The sequence below is a fragment of the Colias croceus genome, chromosome 27, assembly GCF_905220415.1.
Source record: "Colias croceus chromosome 27, ilColCroc2.1".
Classification (NCBI taxonomy): Eukaryota; Metazoa; Arthropoda; class Insecta; order Lepidoptera; family Pieridae; genus Colias; species Colias croceus.
The window spans coordinates 2147424-2166862 of record NC_059563.1 but is presented as its reverse complement, the minus strand read 5'-3'; the positions used below and the strand labels follow the sequence as shown (position 1 = coordinate 2166862).

The following is a 19439-nucleotide window of genomic DNA, read 5'->3' as shown; positions in this document are numbered from 1 at the left end:
CGTATTTGACAGTTTACAGGTGACATTTTAAAATGTTCGTATAATACTTTATTGGACAGATAAATTTTAACCAAGGATTGAAAAATCGGCCCTTAATCTTAAACATACATTTACATGCTTATATTACCACCACTTGTAATAAAAACAACAATCGATTTAAACCGCAAACAAATTATTTTTAATTCATTCCGAATTTGTAATAAACGACATGTCCCGTGGCTTGATTGAGTCGTAAAATGTTAATTTTATATCTCTATCGAACAACGGGATACCTGTGTGGTTATACCTTATATTGTATAAGGGCCAGGTCACTATGACACTTGATGCGACTATTTTTAAGTTTCCACTACATAGTATAAAACAAAGTCGCTTTCCGCCGTCTATGAATCTGTATGCTTAGGTCTTTAAAATTACGCAACAGATTTTGATGGAGTATTTTTAATAGATAGAGTGATTGAAGAGGAACGTTATAGTATATAATTTGTCGAGTTTTAGACAAAACGGGCGATGCGACGGGCGGAGAGCTAGTTTATAATATTTTACTAATGTAATAAATGCGAAAGTTTGTGAGGAAGGATTTATGTAATATGTATGCTTGTTACTCTTACACGAGAAAATCACTGAAAAGATTGAGGTAATACTTGGCAGTGATGTAGCTTATGTACCAAAATAAAACATGAGTTAAAGAAATACGCGATGCCGCAGGTGAAACAAATAAAATAAAATAAAAAAGCACAGCTAGTAAATAATCCCAAAATTTTACGACTTTTTTAACAAAATAATATGCGACAATTAATTAGTCGCAGATAATTCTTTAAATGTGAACGCAGCTTTATGATTTTCTTTTATCAACATGTAAGTTTGGTAAATAACTTAAGTGTTTGTATTGAGTCTATTACCTATATGTAGATTACAAAAATTACCAGTGTCGTTAAATCTCCCGTAGAGTATTTAGAATGGTTTTTGCTAACATTATAATATGAATTTAATACGATTTTTTAATGAAACTTTTAAAGGCGCATTGAAAGTAAAATTTCAAGGTCACGTCATGGTAATACCGTCACGTCACGGAGTAAAGCGACACTGTTGGTATCTTTGAATCTGGCCATAAAAGTTTCACTTTTGACACGTGTGCTTAGCTTTTTTTTAATGATACAGAAAACACGTCATCTATCAGTAAGTAAGCTTTTGATGTTTTTTGAATGAAATGAACAATATTGCGATTAAAAGGGGTAATTTAAAAAAAAATTGCTTATTTGTAAACTCTATACGGCAAAGGAGCTGTAAATATGAGTTAAGTCATGGTAAGGCTAGTATTAGATAATAAACACACAAAACAATACAAGTGACTAAGTGACAAGTTTTAGAGCGTAAACATTGACCTATATGTGAACTCGACTCAGCATCTCAAACAGAAATCTTAAACCGAAATTATTATAATATTTCATCCAAGAAATACTTGTAACTAATTATTCAGTAAATAAAATAATAAATGTTCCCTCGAAATTCTTCGGAAATGTTAATAAAGACTTAATTAAGAAAATTAACCTAATTTCGCTTTTAATTTTTACATAATTCTAAAATATACAAGAATATTATTTTATAAAATTAGTTCTTGCTGGTGTGGATTTAACCCTCAACTGTGTGACTCTGGATATGAAGTTTAAAATTTATAAATATGTAGATATCAATCCTAAAGAAATAAAATAAAGTTTATATTGTATCTCGGAATCGGTATTCTAATTCATCTTTTTTTTATTTTAAAAAACCTTTTATTTATTTATTTAATTAACAGGTTTTACCCCAAAGCATTACATGTTTAGTTTTACACAAAATATTAAAAATAGGATACAATGTTCTTTAACTATCAATATATACTTATAATATATAAAGCAATTCTATAAGTAAATAATACACAATTTCACTTCACGTACCAAATAGTGCTTAGTACACACAAACGTGAGCCATCTGAAATTTTATTCCGAGTACATTTGCTTCACTCGTGTGTAACAGCCGATAAAGTGGTGCCTGATAAAGTTTTCTTTCGTATTTACCGCTTTTTAGTGGGAAATAGGTATTTTTGTGAAAATCGACATGGAAAGATAGGGAGAATATTTGGTATTGTCAGAAAATAAAATGTCGAAACAAAAATAAGGTAAAATGCGTGTAAGTCAACCGAATTTGTTATTTGGATTGTTCTGTGTTCTTCTACTTAAATAACTTAGTATTATATACTTAATAAAAAACATTTCTATTCGATTCGCTGCATCAGATATATACAGTAGTGTATGTGCCTGATATATGTATCCATAATTTAATCTGAACCTATTTTTATCCTGCTCTAGCAATGCCCCACTGTTTTAGCATTTGCTTCCTCCATAAATATTATAGACGTAACAGTGAAATCTTTTTTTTTATCGGACCTGAAAATAGCGCGTTCCAGCAAACAAACTCTTCAGTAATATAACATTAAAATATATTGTAATATGTATTTACTGTATGTAACATTAAAAAAATATCTATATTAATTTCATATGAAAGTACTCGTATACGAGTTATTACCTAAAATGATTGTTATCATAAAGAACCACGCAAATCTCATCTTGTTCAATATAAAATACCGCTGCCAGGAGGTAAATTCCCTCAATAACCTTTATTACATACTTAATTTACCCTTTGCATTCGAGAATGTCTTAATAAACGCGTTAAAAAATATCAAACCGTCATTTATGGGGATATAAAAATTTTACGACCGCATCTCGGCATAAATTATTGTGATTTACGGCCATTTCTATTGAGTTGGCGACGTATTTGTTAATTTTTAATTTATTGTCGATAATTTTATGGGTGCCATTAATTTTTGGGACGCTTTGGTACGACCGCAGTAGGGTTATGAAGTAACTCAAACTCAAATGCAAACTTAAATATTAGTTCACGTAACTAGGCTTATTTTAAAAGAATTGACATATAATAAATACTCTTACAAAACACATGCATTGCATGTAATTAATTAATTATCTTTTACAGAGAGATTGTTAACTTTCCTTGTTTGAAAATACTTTTGAATTATAAATTTGGTAATATGAAATGAAGATGACGTCATAGGTATAACAGCAGTGAAAGAATAAAATAATTCCAAATAAGTTTAATACTTTTTTTCTCTTCTTGGAACGAAAAGAAAACTATTACAGGTATAAATGAAAGGACAACATACTTTTCGAATAATTTATTTTTTGTATAAGTACAAAAAGCAAATTAACAAAATAAAGGAATTAATATTTTTTCAAATTCAAATTAATTTAATCCCTATTCCATATTTACCTACAATACAATTTTATAAACTTATAAAAAAGAGCGTGTGTGCCGAGCACACGTGTCAGAAGTGAAACTTCTTTGAAAATATTCTCGGATACTAAAACTTTCGCTTTACCCCATGACGTGACGGTAATGCCATGACGCGACCTTGAAATTTTACTTTCAACGCGCCTTAAGAAGTTTCACTTCAAAATAAATAACAATTTGTCTAAACGTCATCTTTACTAAACATAAACAGAGAGTATCGAAGGAAACAGAATACTTGATTAAAAATATCCAAAAGTAAATTATTTAATCAGAAGACACAGCCCTCCACATTTTTATTAATAAACAGTCACAGCTTAAACAAACCGCTTTCTAATTTTACAAATTCTGGATAATATGTTCGCTTTTTATCTATCAGTTAAGACAACACAGTCAAAAAATGTTCAATAGGTTATAAGTAAATATAAGTGGTGAAACTAGGCCTTACAGTCTTAATTATTACAACCAAACTCCCCATTTCAAGACTACTTATCTTAATATTGACTAGATAATAATAAACCAACTCCGTTATAAGGATCTCTTTTCAAAAGCTATTTTACTATCCACTGCTGTAATTGTTATGTCATAGTTTAGCTTAATCTGTGGTATCGGACCATTTTCTGCGTCTGGTTTAACTCTGTATGTCTTGAGTAGCACTGACAAGACGGTTTTTACTGACATCATGGCGAAGGCAAAACCTGGAATGTTAAAGACAGAATTAAAATAAATTGTTGTAAATTTGCAATGCGTTTTCACTTCAGAAGATGGACTACTAAGTTAATTAATTAATTCGTTACTCGAAAGACTTTTTGTGTATACCTACTAGATTTATTATTAGTATAGATTATCCACTAAATAAATACTGACTGACAATTTTAAACTACTGATCAAATATTTAATGGTTTTTAATATCATTAGATGAAGTATATTTAAGCCGATAAAAAATATTCTTTCATTATCATAGCAAATCCTTAATACTCCTTTATGTATTTCTAATCTATATATAATTTTTTACAGGATACTCACCAGGACAATTTCTAGATCCTGACAAGAATGGTATGAAACATCCCGGTGGAACACGGCTGTAGCGTTCTGGCAGGAAGCGGTCTGGATCGAAACAGTCTGCGTCTGGTCCCCAATGCTTTTTGTTTCTATGAAGACCCCAGAGGGAGACCAGAATACTCGCGTCTTCTGGTATAACTATGCCATCAGCTGTAATAGTATATAAAGTGTCTGACCATTAAGAATATAGGAAAATAATAAATAGCATTGATCGTGAAATTAGTTTTTTATTTAAAACACTCAAATTTAAATATTTATTCAAATAGACTTTTTATTATCACCGATACGGTGATATACGGTACAGTTTCATCAAAGTATTAATATAATTATTGTCAGCTGAAAAATGATAAACTAACAAACATATTTAACGAGTATAACATTATATCTTAGTCTAAGGCCGCCTGTCCACCTGCAAGAAAACTTCCGTGAGAAATGTGCGACAGTCTGTCCGACAGCAACTTGCAAGTCTAATTCCGCGTTTCCACTTGCAAGTAGACTTGCAAGTTGCTGTCAGACAGACTGTCGGACATTTCTCGCGGAAGTTTTCTTGCAGGTGGAAACGCGGCCTAAGAAATAAGGCCAGTATTTAAGGTAAAATATAAAGACTTACAAAAAGTAGTTTGTCGTTTCGTTTTTCGTAAAACAAATGGCGCAGGTGGATAGAGCCTTAGAGCCTCGTTGATAACGCGTTCCAAATATTTCAGTTTTGAAAGATCCTCCCTCGTTTTGGGTAACATGTTTTGTTCATGAAACTCCGTGTGTAATCTGGAAAATTGTAATATCACTTAAATTAACTAGACTTACTTTGAAAGAATATATCTTACAGACATTTTATTTTGTGGTACCTACGAATATCTCAAATGTATGACACTCTAGCGTTCCGCCCGCGTTTTAAAAGAAAAACCCGCATAGTTCCCGTTTCCGTGGGATTTCCGGGATGAAACCTATCCTATGTGTTAATCCAAGTTACCCTCTATATGTGTGCTAAATTTCACTGTAATCGGTTCAGTAGCGTGACAGAGTAACAAACACACACACACACACACACATCCTCACAAACTTTCGCATTTATAATATAAGTAGGATTAATTTCGATCATTTCATGAAAATGAATCAGCGATTTGACGCACATTACTATGTTATAATATAATTTGATGTAACGAATTACATTCTCCTGACGGCAAATCTAGTTTCCTACTGCTAAATAATTTTAAAACTGTTAAAGCAGTTCACCAGATTATTCATTCCAAACAATACTAGTTAACAAATGACACCTAAAGAAGGAAAATATATTTTTACTAGCTGTTCCCCGCAGGTTCGCCCGCATTGCTCCGCTCCTGTTGGTCTTTGCGTGATGATAATGGCCTATAGCCTTCCTCGATAAATGGGCTATCTAACACCGAAATATTTTTTCTAATCGAACCCTTCCTGAGATTAGCGCGTTCAAACAAACAAACTCTTCAGCTTCAAAGTATAGATTAATATGAAAATATTTTAAAAACTGGTACTGGTAGGTACAGCTGTTGAATTCAAAATTGCAATTTAACATTATTTGACTTACTCTTCATAAACTTTCTCCTGCACCACAGGGTATTTAGCCAACAGTATCAAAACAAACTCAAGCACGTTCGAACAAGTGTCTGTAGCAGCTGATACCAAGGTTATGACTTCTTCTCTAAGTTCCACTTCATTATATTCCACGTCTCGTCTAGAAAACGCGACGAAAAGATCGAAAATCGATAGTTTGTTCTGTAGTAATGTGTCTTCGTTTAATACTTCACTTGTTTTCTTATTTACTCCCTGTAAGAATACTGTGACTCAAACTTTGGTTGCTAATAGCCAGGAAGAAATACTTTTTGAAATGAAACTTCTTTATCGGGGTTGGAAACAAAATGTAGTGTAACATTTTTTCGTTACGCGTGAAATTTTTTCATTACTCACCATCTTTTTCTTATCCCTACCACGCGTGATTCGACGTATTTCTGTAAAGTTGCATATAGTAAATTATTTTTTGAAAAATAAGGTCATAAAGAAGTTTCACTTCTTACGTGTGTACATGCACACATTTTTTTCCTTTTTTTGGGCTAGTGATTAAAATGTTAAGAATGATTACTTCAAAAATGTTTCAAAACTTAATTAAATTTCAAGCTAGTCATCGTCAGCAATAATCAAGAAAAAACATCAATAGGAAATACATTTAAGAAGCAAAAAGTTTGACCTTCATAGGAGATTTATATCCTTGAAATGTTATTTTTGGAAAATTCTTTCACTTGTGGAACTACATTATTTCTTAGTGAATATTTTATCTATAACATTTTCTTTTCGCGATTTTTTACAATTATTATTATCACCATAAATTGAAGTAAGTAGATTATATTATGAGTAAATGCTTCTCATTCTGTCCTTACCTTGTCTAGTATGGAAAAAACTATTTTCCTTAAACTATCAACTTTTATGTGGTTTGGATGAAAGCGAAACAGAAAATCTGGTGTCTGCCAAAATTGGAATATCCTCTTAGTTAGATAATCTTTTAGCTGTGACATTGAATTTAGGACAATTTCTTTATCTTCCGGTAAGAATTCTTTCTCTCCCATTCCAGCTTCTGTGAATTATTACAAATGTATATGTTTAATAATAAATTGAGGAATAATATTGAATACATGATATTATATCTGATGATTACTAAAACCAAGGATCTGATGATTAATAAAATATTTATAAAATTACAGATGCAAATATACCTATATAATATGTAATTATGTGAACATAGTAATTCAAGAATTCTAGCTCAAAATATAATTTCCACATTCCACATTATATAGAATACTAATATTATTCTTTATAAAGAATGTGCAAGCAAACTGAAACAGCTAAACCAATTTTGAAAATTCTTTCTAATTGTTCCCTAATTGAGCTAACTCAAGACTTATAATTAAGTAACTTACCCAACGTCACGTCAAAATTATAAGAGTTCAAATAAGGCCATATTTTGACGGGAGTTTTGCTCGAAACAGTCGGTGCGATCTCATCGACCAACTTCTGGCTCCGATTCAAAAAGATGCTAAAGAAGTTAGCAACAAATTTGGGATGTAGCGCCGACACCATAACTTTCCGACGAGGCTTCCATATTGGCACTGTAATAATGATTAATATTGTACATTAAATAACACTAAATATCATACTTTCCTACTTAATCCTATCCTAATATAATATAATAAATGTGAAAGTTTGTGACGATGGTTGTATGTGTGTGTGTACGTATGAATGTTGGTTACTTTTTCACGCAAATACTACTGAACCGATCCCAATAAAATTTAGCACACATATAGAGGATAACTTGGATTAATGCATAGGATAGGTTTTATCCCGGAAATCCCACGGGAACGGGAACTATGCTGGTTTTTTTTTTTTTACGCGGGCGAAGCCGCGGGCGGAAATCTAGTATTATAAATGCGAAAGTTTGTGAGTATGTATATATATGTATTGTGAGTATGCATGTGTATTTTGAGTATGTGTTTGTTACTCTTTCACGCAAATACTACTGAATCGATTACAATGAAATTTATATACCACGGTTTCGGTTTTCAGATAAAAATTTCTGATTTATTCAATAGACAACTTATTGGACTACAACATGATATGCAAGTAATGTCTTTTATAACAAGCCCTAATCATTAATTATACTCCTAAATATAATTTAAGATCCGTTTCTGACATAAGCAATTTTAACTTGTGATTGTAACAATAAGTCATTTATTTATTTTATTTATTTATTTACTCTTTATTGTACAACAGTCTTATAAAATAAAAGTACAACAAAAACATTCAAAATGTACAAATAGCGGCCTTATGGCTCTAAGCCATCTCTGCCAGGCAACCTTCAGGTAAAGGACAGAGCATAATATACCAAAGGCTAGGAAGCCAAATAACTAACTAATTAATTTAAAATAATAAATTCGAAGAAAATAAAAATAAAAATAAAAATAAAATAAATAAATAAAGCACAACGTCACACGTAATTTATAAATACAACATAAAATATATTCAAATTACTTCTATTTATATACATATAAAATTCATTCAGTCATTGTATTGCAAACTCTGATAAAAAATGTTGAGTAAGGAATTTTCTATTTTTAGAAAACGTATTTTCTAAACTTTTAAAAACGTTAGTTTTTTTTTAAGTTTAGATCACAAAAGTAATTGAGGTTGAACGGAATATGTACGGGTGTGAGATTTTTTTGCACTTGAGTGACAACCATACATAATGCAGAAACTATCCATAAATACAGGGTGTCCTACCGTTGGTATACTAGGCTCAAAGGAGATTATAGTTTTGCAAACGGTGAGTACGTAAAAAATACTTATAAAATTCCAGACGCATTTTTTTTCATTAGATGAATTATTAAAACTCTATGTGTACACCCCTAACAAGCAACCCGCCATGCCGGATGCGCGAAGCTAGAGAAGAAAACATGAATTTTAAGGAAAAAATTAGCAAAATGTTTTTGACGTAATTTAGTTGTTCAAGTATTTTATACGTGATCAGTGACATGCTACAAGTACTTTCGCGCTTAGTATACCGATAGTGGGACACCCTGTATATTGTATATCATTCATTAGTTATTGTGTTAACAAGGAACGCATAGCTTCTATTGCTAGAGACTACAGTAACATGTTTCAAACATCAATTACTATAATTAACGTAACAATATACCTATTCTAAGGACACAGGGCCGGCTTTAAGAGTTCAAGGCCTTATGGTTGCATATTTAATTTCTTATAGTATATAATTTTAGTGTTCTTGAATATGAATCAAATATAATATATATTATCCTATATTTAGCAAGTCTTATTAATATGTACATGCAGAAAAATTAATACAGATTTCGCAGATAGTTTGATGTTTTTTTTAAATATTATTCTTATTGTTATTCGAAATAAACATAATTTGGGTAATAGGTATATAGTATAATGGAGGTATATTACGTAGCCCAGCCCGTTTTAGATTTCTAAAAATACGCATTGTGTTATGTATCAATGAAATATTTGACATCATAATATTACATTATCTTTATACGAGCCCTGAAAGAACAAGGGCCCCGGCACTACTCCACTGAAATCAGTAGGTACCTGTTAGTGAAAATATATCACTGCATTTATAACGACCATATTTCCAAGAAATTCAACGGAGATAGTCATAGTACAACTGTAGGATTTTGCTAGCTATTCCGATAACATAGCGTAGTAGAAATTTTGATAGTTTTGGCACCGTATAAAAGAATGGATCTGAATTGTTTATTGAAGGAACAAAATAACTTGTAAAAGAATAACTAAATATATGAATTAGGCATATCCTGAATTGTTTGATTTAATATAGGAGTATAAAAGCAATTTGAAAAGTTTTGAACTACATTTTTAGAACTGCGTCGCTCGCACTTTAAAAAAATAGATACTATAAAACTAAGTAAAACATTGTACAAAAAATGATCAATAATTTTACTGGTGTAAGCAACTAGATGACTTGTTTAGATTAACAGTATTTAATTTTTGATTTGATAATATAGTAGTAAGTAAATTAAAATGTAAAAATCCATACTTATTAATATTATAAATGGGAAAGTAACTCTGTCTGTCTGTCTGTTGTCTGTCTGTGTGTCATGACATTTGGTATGAAGATATTTTGATACCCGAGAAAGAACATAGGCTACTTTGTATCCCGGGAAAATGACGCAATCTCGGAAATCCCACGGGAACGGGAACTATGCGGGTTTTTCTTTGACTGCGCGGGCGATGCCGCGGGTGGAAAGCTAGTTTATTATAAGAAACTAGGAGATGTAACTTAGAAAATATAATTTTTTAGATTACTACGATTACACTATTATTTTATGTACCTAAGTATGGTTATGAATTGAACATTATAAAATGCCAGTGACTACACTCGTTAGGTACACGCTAAGGTACTTATGAAAATAAGTTTTACAATGTATACTACAATAGATACTTTGGACAACAAAGATTATCTCTACAATATACTAAGTATGTTACGGTCAAAGAGAGAAAACGTTCATTTGACATGTTTTTAAATGAACTATTTTTAACAAAAAAATGTCGCCCTGAAAAAGTAATTTTGAGCAAAGACTTCGATTTCGATTTTCGACTAGTATCGATTAAGGGCTGATTTTTCAATCCTTGGTTAAAACTCATTCATCGAATAACGTATTAAACTACCATTTCAAAAATGTATTGTAATTGTCCGTATTTGACAGTTTACAAGTGACATTTTAATATGTTCGTGTAATACTTTATTGGACGGATAAATTTTAACCAAGGATTGAAAAATTGGCTCATAAGTATTCGGCGAGTATCGAGTTGTTCACAGAGAGCAGTATCTTCTGCGGGCCGGTGCGCACGAACAGCTCGACGTGCGGCGGGCCCTGTGCATGCGGCGCGGCGGGCAGCGCGCGGCACAGCACATAAATAAAAAATTGTTTACCTGGTGCGAATAACGAGCCGTTCCCAGTTAATGTGCGAAGTACTTTAATCATGTCATCCTTTTCTAGATGATGTTTAAGTAACGCCTCAGCTTTTACTGGATCTGTGCAAACTGAAAAAGAAATTTTACCAAAACTATTACACTCTGTAAAATAAATAAATTAAATAAAAAGTTGATAAACTTAACAAATCTCGTTAGTCTTGGGAAAAGAAACATTAATAAAAAAAACGTTTCAATCAAATGGAAAAAAATATATATTAGGAAAATACATGAAAGAAGTCGCAGGCAAAGCTAGTAAATATTAATATCTAAAACCACAGACCATGTAAATCGTTTGACACTAGTTGATCCGACGACCTTCATGTTACGGTGCATTTACATAAAACAAACATAGAGCTAGAGAGCTAGAGCATACTTTCGTAATCTTTTAGTGTAAACAAAAACTCGTATTCAGTGTCGTTCAGTATTAGAACATTGCATAGAATCTTTTCGAACTCACTTAAAACAACGAAATAATGCTGAAAGAAAATGAACATAGAGCTAGAGCATTCTTTCGTGATCTTAAAGTGTAAACGAAAACTCGTATTCAGTGTTATTCAGTAGATATTAGAACATTGCATAGAATCTGTTCGAACTCACTAAAAACAACGAAATAATGCTGAAAGAAAACGAACATAGAGCTAGAGCATTCTTTCGTGATCTTTTAGTGTAAACGAAAACTCGTATTCAGTGTCGTTCAATATTAGAACATTGCATATTATTATAATCTTTTCGAACGCACTAAGAACAACAAAAGAATGCTCTACGCCTGTTTACATTAAAATAATTTGACATAGTAGGGCTATGTGGTGAATGAGCATTCGTTCGTTTGTAAATGTACCGATGCGATATAGAAAGAAATATTCCGTTACCATGACAACCATCTTCTATCATTAACTACGAACGTCATTTGTTAATCACTAGTATTTTTATCCACGAGGAAAACATCGAAGAATAAAATGACATGACACTCAATTATGCTGTTCTTGACTCAATAGCTCATATTTATGTAATTAATATTATTAAATAGCGCGACTTTTATTGTAATAGATAACATACAATTATAATAAGAATGAGAACATTTAAATATTCTTCAGTATATTATTATATAACTGTGACGTACAAACAATTATATTTTCTATTTTTTCACAGTATTTCGTTCTTATTTATTTATAGAATCTAAAATCGCCAAAGTTAATAGAGATATTACATGGTTTACAAATTATTGTTCCTAATTAAAAAGTTATTTTTTGTGTATGATATAAAAGTCGAGTTGAGTTAAAATATTTTTTTTTATAAAAATTGACTAATAATAAATGCGAAAGTCTCTGAGGTTGTTTGTTACTCAAAGGAGTAACGAACATACATACATCCTCCTATGTAAAGACGCAAATACTACTGAACCGATTACAATGAAATTTAGCACACATATAGAGGGTAACTTGAACTAACATATAGGATAGGTTTTATTCCGGAAATCCCATCAATCTGTCTGTCTCTTCACGTCTAAAGAACTTAAGATTTAATTCTGAAAATCCCACGGATACGGATACACGTACTATTCGGGTTTTTCGTTAACTATAAGATCTTTTTTAATTCAAACTGCGAAACTCCCTGCCGCCTTCTGTGTTTCCTGAGAGCTATAATTTGGAACTGTTTAAAACCAGAGTGAATAGGCTCTTTGAGGACAGGCATCATTTGCGATCGACCGCATCCACGCTTCGGGATCGCTGTCAAATGCCTGCTCTTTTATGAATAAAAAAAAACAACTTAGCGGCCAAAGCGGAGTGCGGAAAGCTAGTGTATTCCGTGCCTAAACCCAGAAGCATATAAGGCTCCAACCACACTATGTAAATAACTCAAATGCAATGACTGTATCATTTCGTCTGTCCAATTAAGCGTGAAACTCATAACGTGGAATAATCTTCGTTGTAGTAGGTCAAATGTAACATCTACGTTAGTATTAATATTCAAAAGTGAGATGTTCTGTACATGTATTTTAAGATGTATGGCTAGTGTAGGTGTATAGTTTTAATAATTTAATTTAATCATCACGCTTTTATAATAAACTAGCTTACCGCCCGCGGCTTTGCCCGCTTTGTCTAAACCCTAATAAATTATATACTAAAACATTCCTCTTGATTCACTCTATCTATTTAAAACCGCATCAAAATCCGTTACGTTGTTTTAAAGATACATACAATATAAAGATAAATGCATACAAAGGGACATAGGGACAGAGAAAGCGACTTTGTTTTATACTACGTAGTGATACAATTATCATAATATGTGTACATACAGACTTACATGTAAAAGAACTGTTTTTGTATAATTATCTATATTGTATTATAATACTTATAATTTTATTTATTTTTTGTTAAATTATTATATTTTTGATGTAAAGCCAAAACATTATGAAAAGGGCATTCGTTATAATAGCCTAATTTATTTAAAAACACACAGCTGATATATGCAACTTGCTCTTAACAGGCGTAGAGCATTCTTTCGTTGTTCTTAAGTCCGTTCGAAAAGCGTCCATGCAATGTTCTAATACTGAACAACACGGGATACGAGTTTTCGTTTACACTATAGAAACGATGCTCTTGCTCTAGCTCTAGCTCTATGTTCGTTTGGTCTAAATGCACCGTTAGAGTCGGAAAAAAATGTTAAATTGATAGCAGATGTTTCAGGTCACAATTTGTCCACAGATTAAAATATCACGAGAGATTATAATCTGTTTTTTTTTTAAGTTATACTCCTTTTGGCGCGATGGAGTAAAATGCTGAGAGTGAATTTTTACAATGCGCGCGCACACCGACACCTAAATTTAACAGAATGAAGTTAGTTCTAGGTGGTATGAAAATTGATAACTATAATATGTTCAGTTCAAGTTGTATATTCTAGTATTTTTTTTCCATACGCCAAAGAAGTATACTTCTAACGCGTGTACACAAGTACACACACTCTTTTTCTTTTTTTTTTTGAAGCATGTGAAGGATGATTAGATTTTTGTTAATAAAAAGGATTATTGTCGATTATATTGTCGATTACTTACAAAAAAATAGAAACGGCCCTTGCCATAATTTTGTCAAACCACCTTTTTCAGAACACTCTTTACTCGTTTCCATCATCATATTCATTATGTCTGTAATAAATATATTTTTTTAGAATTGTGTTTCATGTCCCATAGAATGATAAATAAATAAATTATATTCATATATATTTAAAAAAAACGACGTGTGGCACTCGGGGACTGCCGCGGTAAAGCTGCTGCCTTCAAGCCACACCTCCGCCCGTCGGAGTGGGGAGCGTGAGGTTTTTTCGTTACGGAATTTCTCGATTCGGTCCCCGCGCTCAAGGCCCGCGATAGAAGCTATGCAATAGCTTAAAAATCTATACTATTACAATAAATAACTTTCGCATATAACTGAAAAATTATAACAACAGAACCGTAAATAATTATGATTTTAATCATTTGAAAATAATGAACTATAACTTTCAAAATTAAATTCGTTCCGTTTATCGTAAATAATAAAAAGTATCTGAAAAAAATTAGGTATCTGTAAAAAGTAACTGTTACAGGTTTCGAATCCCTTTAACACATTCTTTTATTTTTTTTTTTTTTATTTTTCGACATTTCATGCAAATTCAATTTCATTTATAAACATAATATAGATACCCTAAGATCAATAGAACGTATAACTTTTCACACAAAAATAAAAAACTTAAAAAAACTCACTCCCTGGATCACCAAACAAGTATCTCGCATCGCCAAAAAACGGTAGATTTTTCTTTGAAGTATACACGTTTAATGTCGCCATGTGCTGATATAAAGGCTTCTTTAATAAATAAATAAATAACAATACTAAAACGCAATAAAATAACCACAGATGCATTTTAAAATTGACTATAATTAGACCCTTTTCCTTGCGAATGCTGTCTAACATTGAATATAATTTAAACAGTGTCTTATAGTTATATCAGTCTAGCTACACAGACTAGCTATATCTACAGAATAAAAAGGCCAAGTTTAATAATTATAAAGCACATCGTACATAGACCAATATCTATACATACATATAATAAATCTGTAGAAGGGTCAATTCTGTACATTGAAAATATTGAAAAAATAAATAGCAGGGGGTGTTACTGGATCGATACCAAACCCAAATATGTGATTAAAAAATTTTTTGTCTGTCTGTCTGTCTGTATGTCTGTCTGTCTGTATGTGAAGGCATCACGTGAAAACTAGCGGTTCGATTTCGATGAAACTTGGTATAATTATACCTTATTATCCTGGGCATAAAATAGGATACTTTTTATCCTGGAAAAATACGTAGAAAAAAATTAATCTTAATTTTTCAGTTTTATCCATATTCCGTAGAACCGCGAACACACGTTGCGTATTATACGGCCTAGCCGTATTTGGGAATTGGGTCCAATAGATATTTATAAGATGTTATTGACAGAGGTACTCAAAATGGAGAAATAACCATCCACGCGAAGACCGACATCCGCGCGGACGGAGTCGCGGGCGGAAGCTAGTACATAATATAATTAAATCGTAGGAAAACTTAGAGCCGCCGAGGGGGTTGCGGAAGAATTCTAACAAATACCCGCGGCCCCCTCATTAATGCGGCTCGACGGAACACAGTGGGGTTTTAGTCGGTAAGAATCCGACATAACCCACGGCTCCTTCCCCGGGGGCCGTGGGTATCTTTGGAAGATTTCCCCACTATAAAAAAAAAGGAAAACTTAGAGCATTATAAGAAGAAAAATCAAAACTGTACATTCAATATTTTTATTCTTCGACATGTCGGTTTATATTCCTCACGATGATTTCCTTCCACATAATATATTAATTATTCCTATATCTATATACATAATTAACTCGTAGATATGTGTCATAACTTATTTTTTGTACTATTTTTCTTACAATCCTCTATCAAATCAAAAGTCAGACGTTTTTATTTAACGTTTCCATTAACCTTATCATTTCCATAAACGATTTCCAAAAAATATCGCCCCTTTACCATAGAATATATTATACTCTAATGCTTTTACTATGGTGATAAAGTCTTCTAACGTAAAATAAACATCTATTTATAAGCCAAGTCAGCCCGCATTCGTACATACCTGAACGAGTGACGCTGCGCTAATAGTTTATAGAGAGAATTCAACATTTACAGGAATTTCTCGTTTATTGAACTATTTTTATATTAACAAATACTAAGACCTTTATTAAATAAAACATGGGTGGGAATTGGGATATATCATGGCATACCTACATATGGGGCACTTCAAGCGAAGCGGGCACAGAAAAAAAATAGATTTTTGATTTCAATTATATAAATACTAGCTTTCCACCCGCAGCTTCGCCCGCGCAGACAAAAAAAACCCGCGTAGTTCCCGTTCCCGTAGGATTTCCAGGATAAAACCTATCCTATTTCCCAGGGTAAAAAGTAGCCTATGTCCTTTCTCGGGTATCAAAATATCTCTATACCAAATTTCATGCAAATTGGTTCAGTAGTTAAGGCGTGATTGAGTAACTGACAGACAGACAGAGTTACTTTCGCATTTATAAGATCAGTATGGATTTTTGCATTTAGAAGCGCAGTTTTTAAAATATAGATCCTTGATGTTTTCAGTAAACGTGATGTATGTGTCGCAGGCAAATTGTATTATTTCGCCGTTTACAAATACTCGGCATTTTGTAAAGGATTTATTTTCCAAAACTCTACATAAAGACGGTGTCCTATTTCTGTGTAGTTTTAAAAACACCAAAATGCCGAGCTTTTGTAAACGGCGAGATTATACAATTTGCCTGCGACATAATTATGTACAACTTCGAATGTCATCTGTTCAAGAACATTAAGTAAGTTATAATATTTTTATTTCTCGATTTTATTTTCGAATTTAGCCTATTTTTAACCATGAAATAATTGTCTTATATACCATACATAATCTGCTACATGTATTAATATACAGGGTTAGTTGTAAAACACCGGCAACCTCGCAGGACAAGATAGCTAACATCTTAAGCAACAACATTAATTTGTTCTACGACTTTTGATAATTTGTTAGATTTTATTTTCATACAAAAATAAATACTCATTTAATTTTCCTTTTGAACATTATAAACTCTACGCCTCCTAAAAATTACGTAAACAAAAAGCGAACGAGAGGGAGAAGGGAACGTCGCGTCGTCCATCCGATAATGAATAGAACATAGACAAATATTAGGAGAGTACAATAAAAGTTTAAAAAATCATTTAAAAATAATTAATCGCGTTATGCCAAAAGTCGTAGAACAAATGTTGTTACTTATGATGTTAGCTATCTTGTCCTGCGAGGTTGCTGGTGTTTTACAAGTAACCCTGTATAAATGCCAATGAGCGGCAATATCCTGGCTCCTAGCGCCTATAAGGTAATTTTTTTTAATCTTATAAAATAACAGATAAATAATAACAGTAGATTGTATTATTTAGTTTATAGAGCTAGAGAGCTCTACCAGCTATTAATCGATGATATATTTTTTATAATAGTAAAATAATCTTTAAATTGGTTTTAATGCCTCGTTAACTAATACACGAACAACAAATCAAAAACAACAATTAAAAAATCTATTACACTAACAACAAAATAATTCCAGGGATCCAAGTAACGGTATTATGTAATTCTTAGTATTAGCTAAATACAGAATTTTGCCAGGAATATATGCACAGAGAAAGGCAATAAATTTGCACCCTATTACATTATACCACTTAGTCCAGTGTCATAATATGAGACATGGACATTTTACGACGCTGGTACCTAACAGTCTAATAATATAAAGTAAGTTTATTACTAGCTGTGCTCCGCGGTTTAACCCGCATTGCTCCGCTCCTGTTGGTCTTGACAAAATATAGCCTATAGCCTTCCTCGATAAATGGCCTATAACACCGAAATAATTTTTCAAATCGGACCAGTAGTTCCTGAGATTAGCGCGTTCAAACAAACTCTTCAGCTTTATAATATTAGTATAGATTTCCTACTATTCAAAAATAAGGGAAATGACGTTTTCACGTATGAACAATAGATTAGTTCAATCCTTTTTTTTACGATATACGAATACTTAATAAATAACGTAACTCTTTATCCAAAATTAAACTGGTATGATTGCAATAGGTTCAAAATTTGCGTGCACCACGACTGTCGTGTGACGTCACATTAGTTAATGTTAATCTTAAAAAAGAAAAAGACGTGTGGCACTCGAGAACTGCTGCGGTAAAGCTATTGCATGCTATGCCTTCAAGCCACACCTCCGTGCCCGTCCCCGTGCGTGGGAGCGTGAGGTTTTTTTCGTTACGGAATTTCTGGATTCGGTCCCCGCGCTCAAGGCCCGCGGTAGAAGCTATGCAATAGCTTAAAAATTATTAATTGAACAGGAAAATATCTTTCGATATCGAAGGTCGTATCGTGTTATTAAGTTCGGAAAGCGAAATTGGAGCAAACGCCTTGTACAGAAAACTGGAACAAAATTAAATTGTTTAATTAATTTGTCCGTCTCTGAAAACAAACGTGTTCTTTTGTTGTACCTACGTAATTATAAATTCATAATTAGTAAGATGTAGATGAATATTTTTCCCTCGTCTGATTAAATTATTAAAAGAGAACATCTAAGCAGCTTTCCGGGAATATTTTGAGAAGATAATTAATCTGGATTTCAATTTATAATAAAATAATCTAAAATCTAAAATTCACGGTATTTGTAGCTTAACCGATTTTCATGGAATTTTGTGTGCATATCGGGTAGGTTGACATGACATGACGACATCTATTTTTTATACCCCTAAGTGATAAGCTATGTGATAAGAGTAAAGCAAAATGTTTCCCGAAACAACTAATTTAATTTATAAATTGAACTCTCCTTTTCATCGAAATTAATCACAATACTATAGCTGTTTCTGAGTAATCTTATTGAACAGTTAAATAAATAAATAATTATTATCAACATAGTGACGAAAGACGCGAGTTCGAATCCCGCCTCGTGATCGATTTTTTCTATTCTTTAAAAAAAATATAATTATCAACATGCCAATTTTATACAACCGAAGTCAGGGCGTTTGACTAGTACAGCAAAAGCAGTAATCTAACAAGTATTACGTATACAGAATTAATATAAACCATCACACAGTATGTCGCTACAAGCAAGCTTTGAGTCCCTTTGATATTTACACCGAGGGCCAGGGACGAATCGGCATTGTGTTTTAAAGGCCCTAGGCCCTAGAGCTCAATTATTAAAGTTAAGCTTAAGTACTTCTATTAAAATTAAATTAAACTTTCAAAAGTGCTTGTGAATTATAATATTACACCGAAGTTTTAATGTGTTTCGGAAATCAGTTTCAACAGAGAAGAATATGCATGAAATTCAAAATATTGTGGTCAAATAAATTGTCAAGTTTTACATAGATATAAAATAGTAAAAATAATAATAGTTAAAAGCTACCTACAAATTTTTGGC

The 19439-nt window shown here is 32.2% G+C and overlaps 1 protein-coding gene across 1 annotated transcript; it reads right to left on the bottom strand.

Annotated features, from left to right (window-relative positions):
- Nucleotides 1-3332: 3332 nt before the first annotated feature.
- Nucleotides 3333-14867, bottom strand: LOC123703760 (cytochrome P450 4C1-like). Its single transcript, XM_045651882.1, has 9 exons — nt 14676-14867; nt 13992-14081; nt 10898-11008; nt 7347-7535; nt 6810-7003; nt 5963-6201; nt 5012-5166; nt 4366-4551; nt 3333-4037 (listed from the first exon to the last, which is right to left on the bottom strand). The coding sequence occupies exons 1-9, from the start codon at nt 14830-14832 to the stop codon at nt 3868-3870; spliced, it is 1491 nt and encodes a 496-aa protein (XP_045507838.1). The 5' UTR covers nt 14833-14867; the 3' UTR covers nt 3333-3867.
- Nucleotides 14868-19439: the final 4572 nt, after the last annotated feature.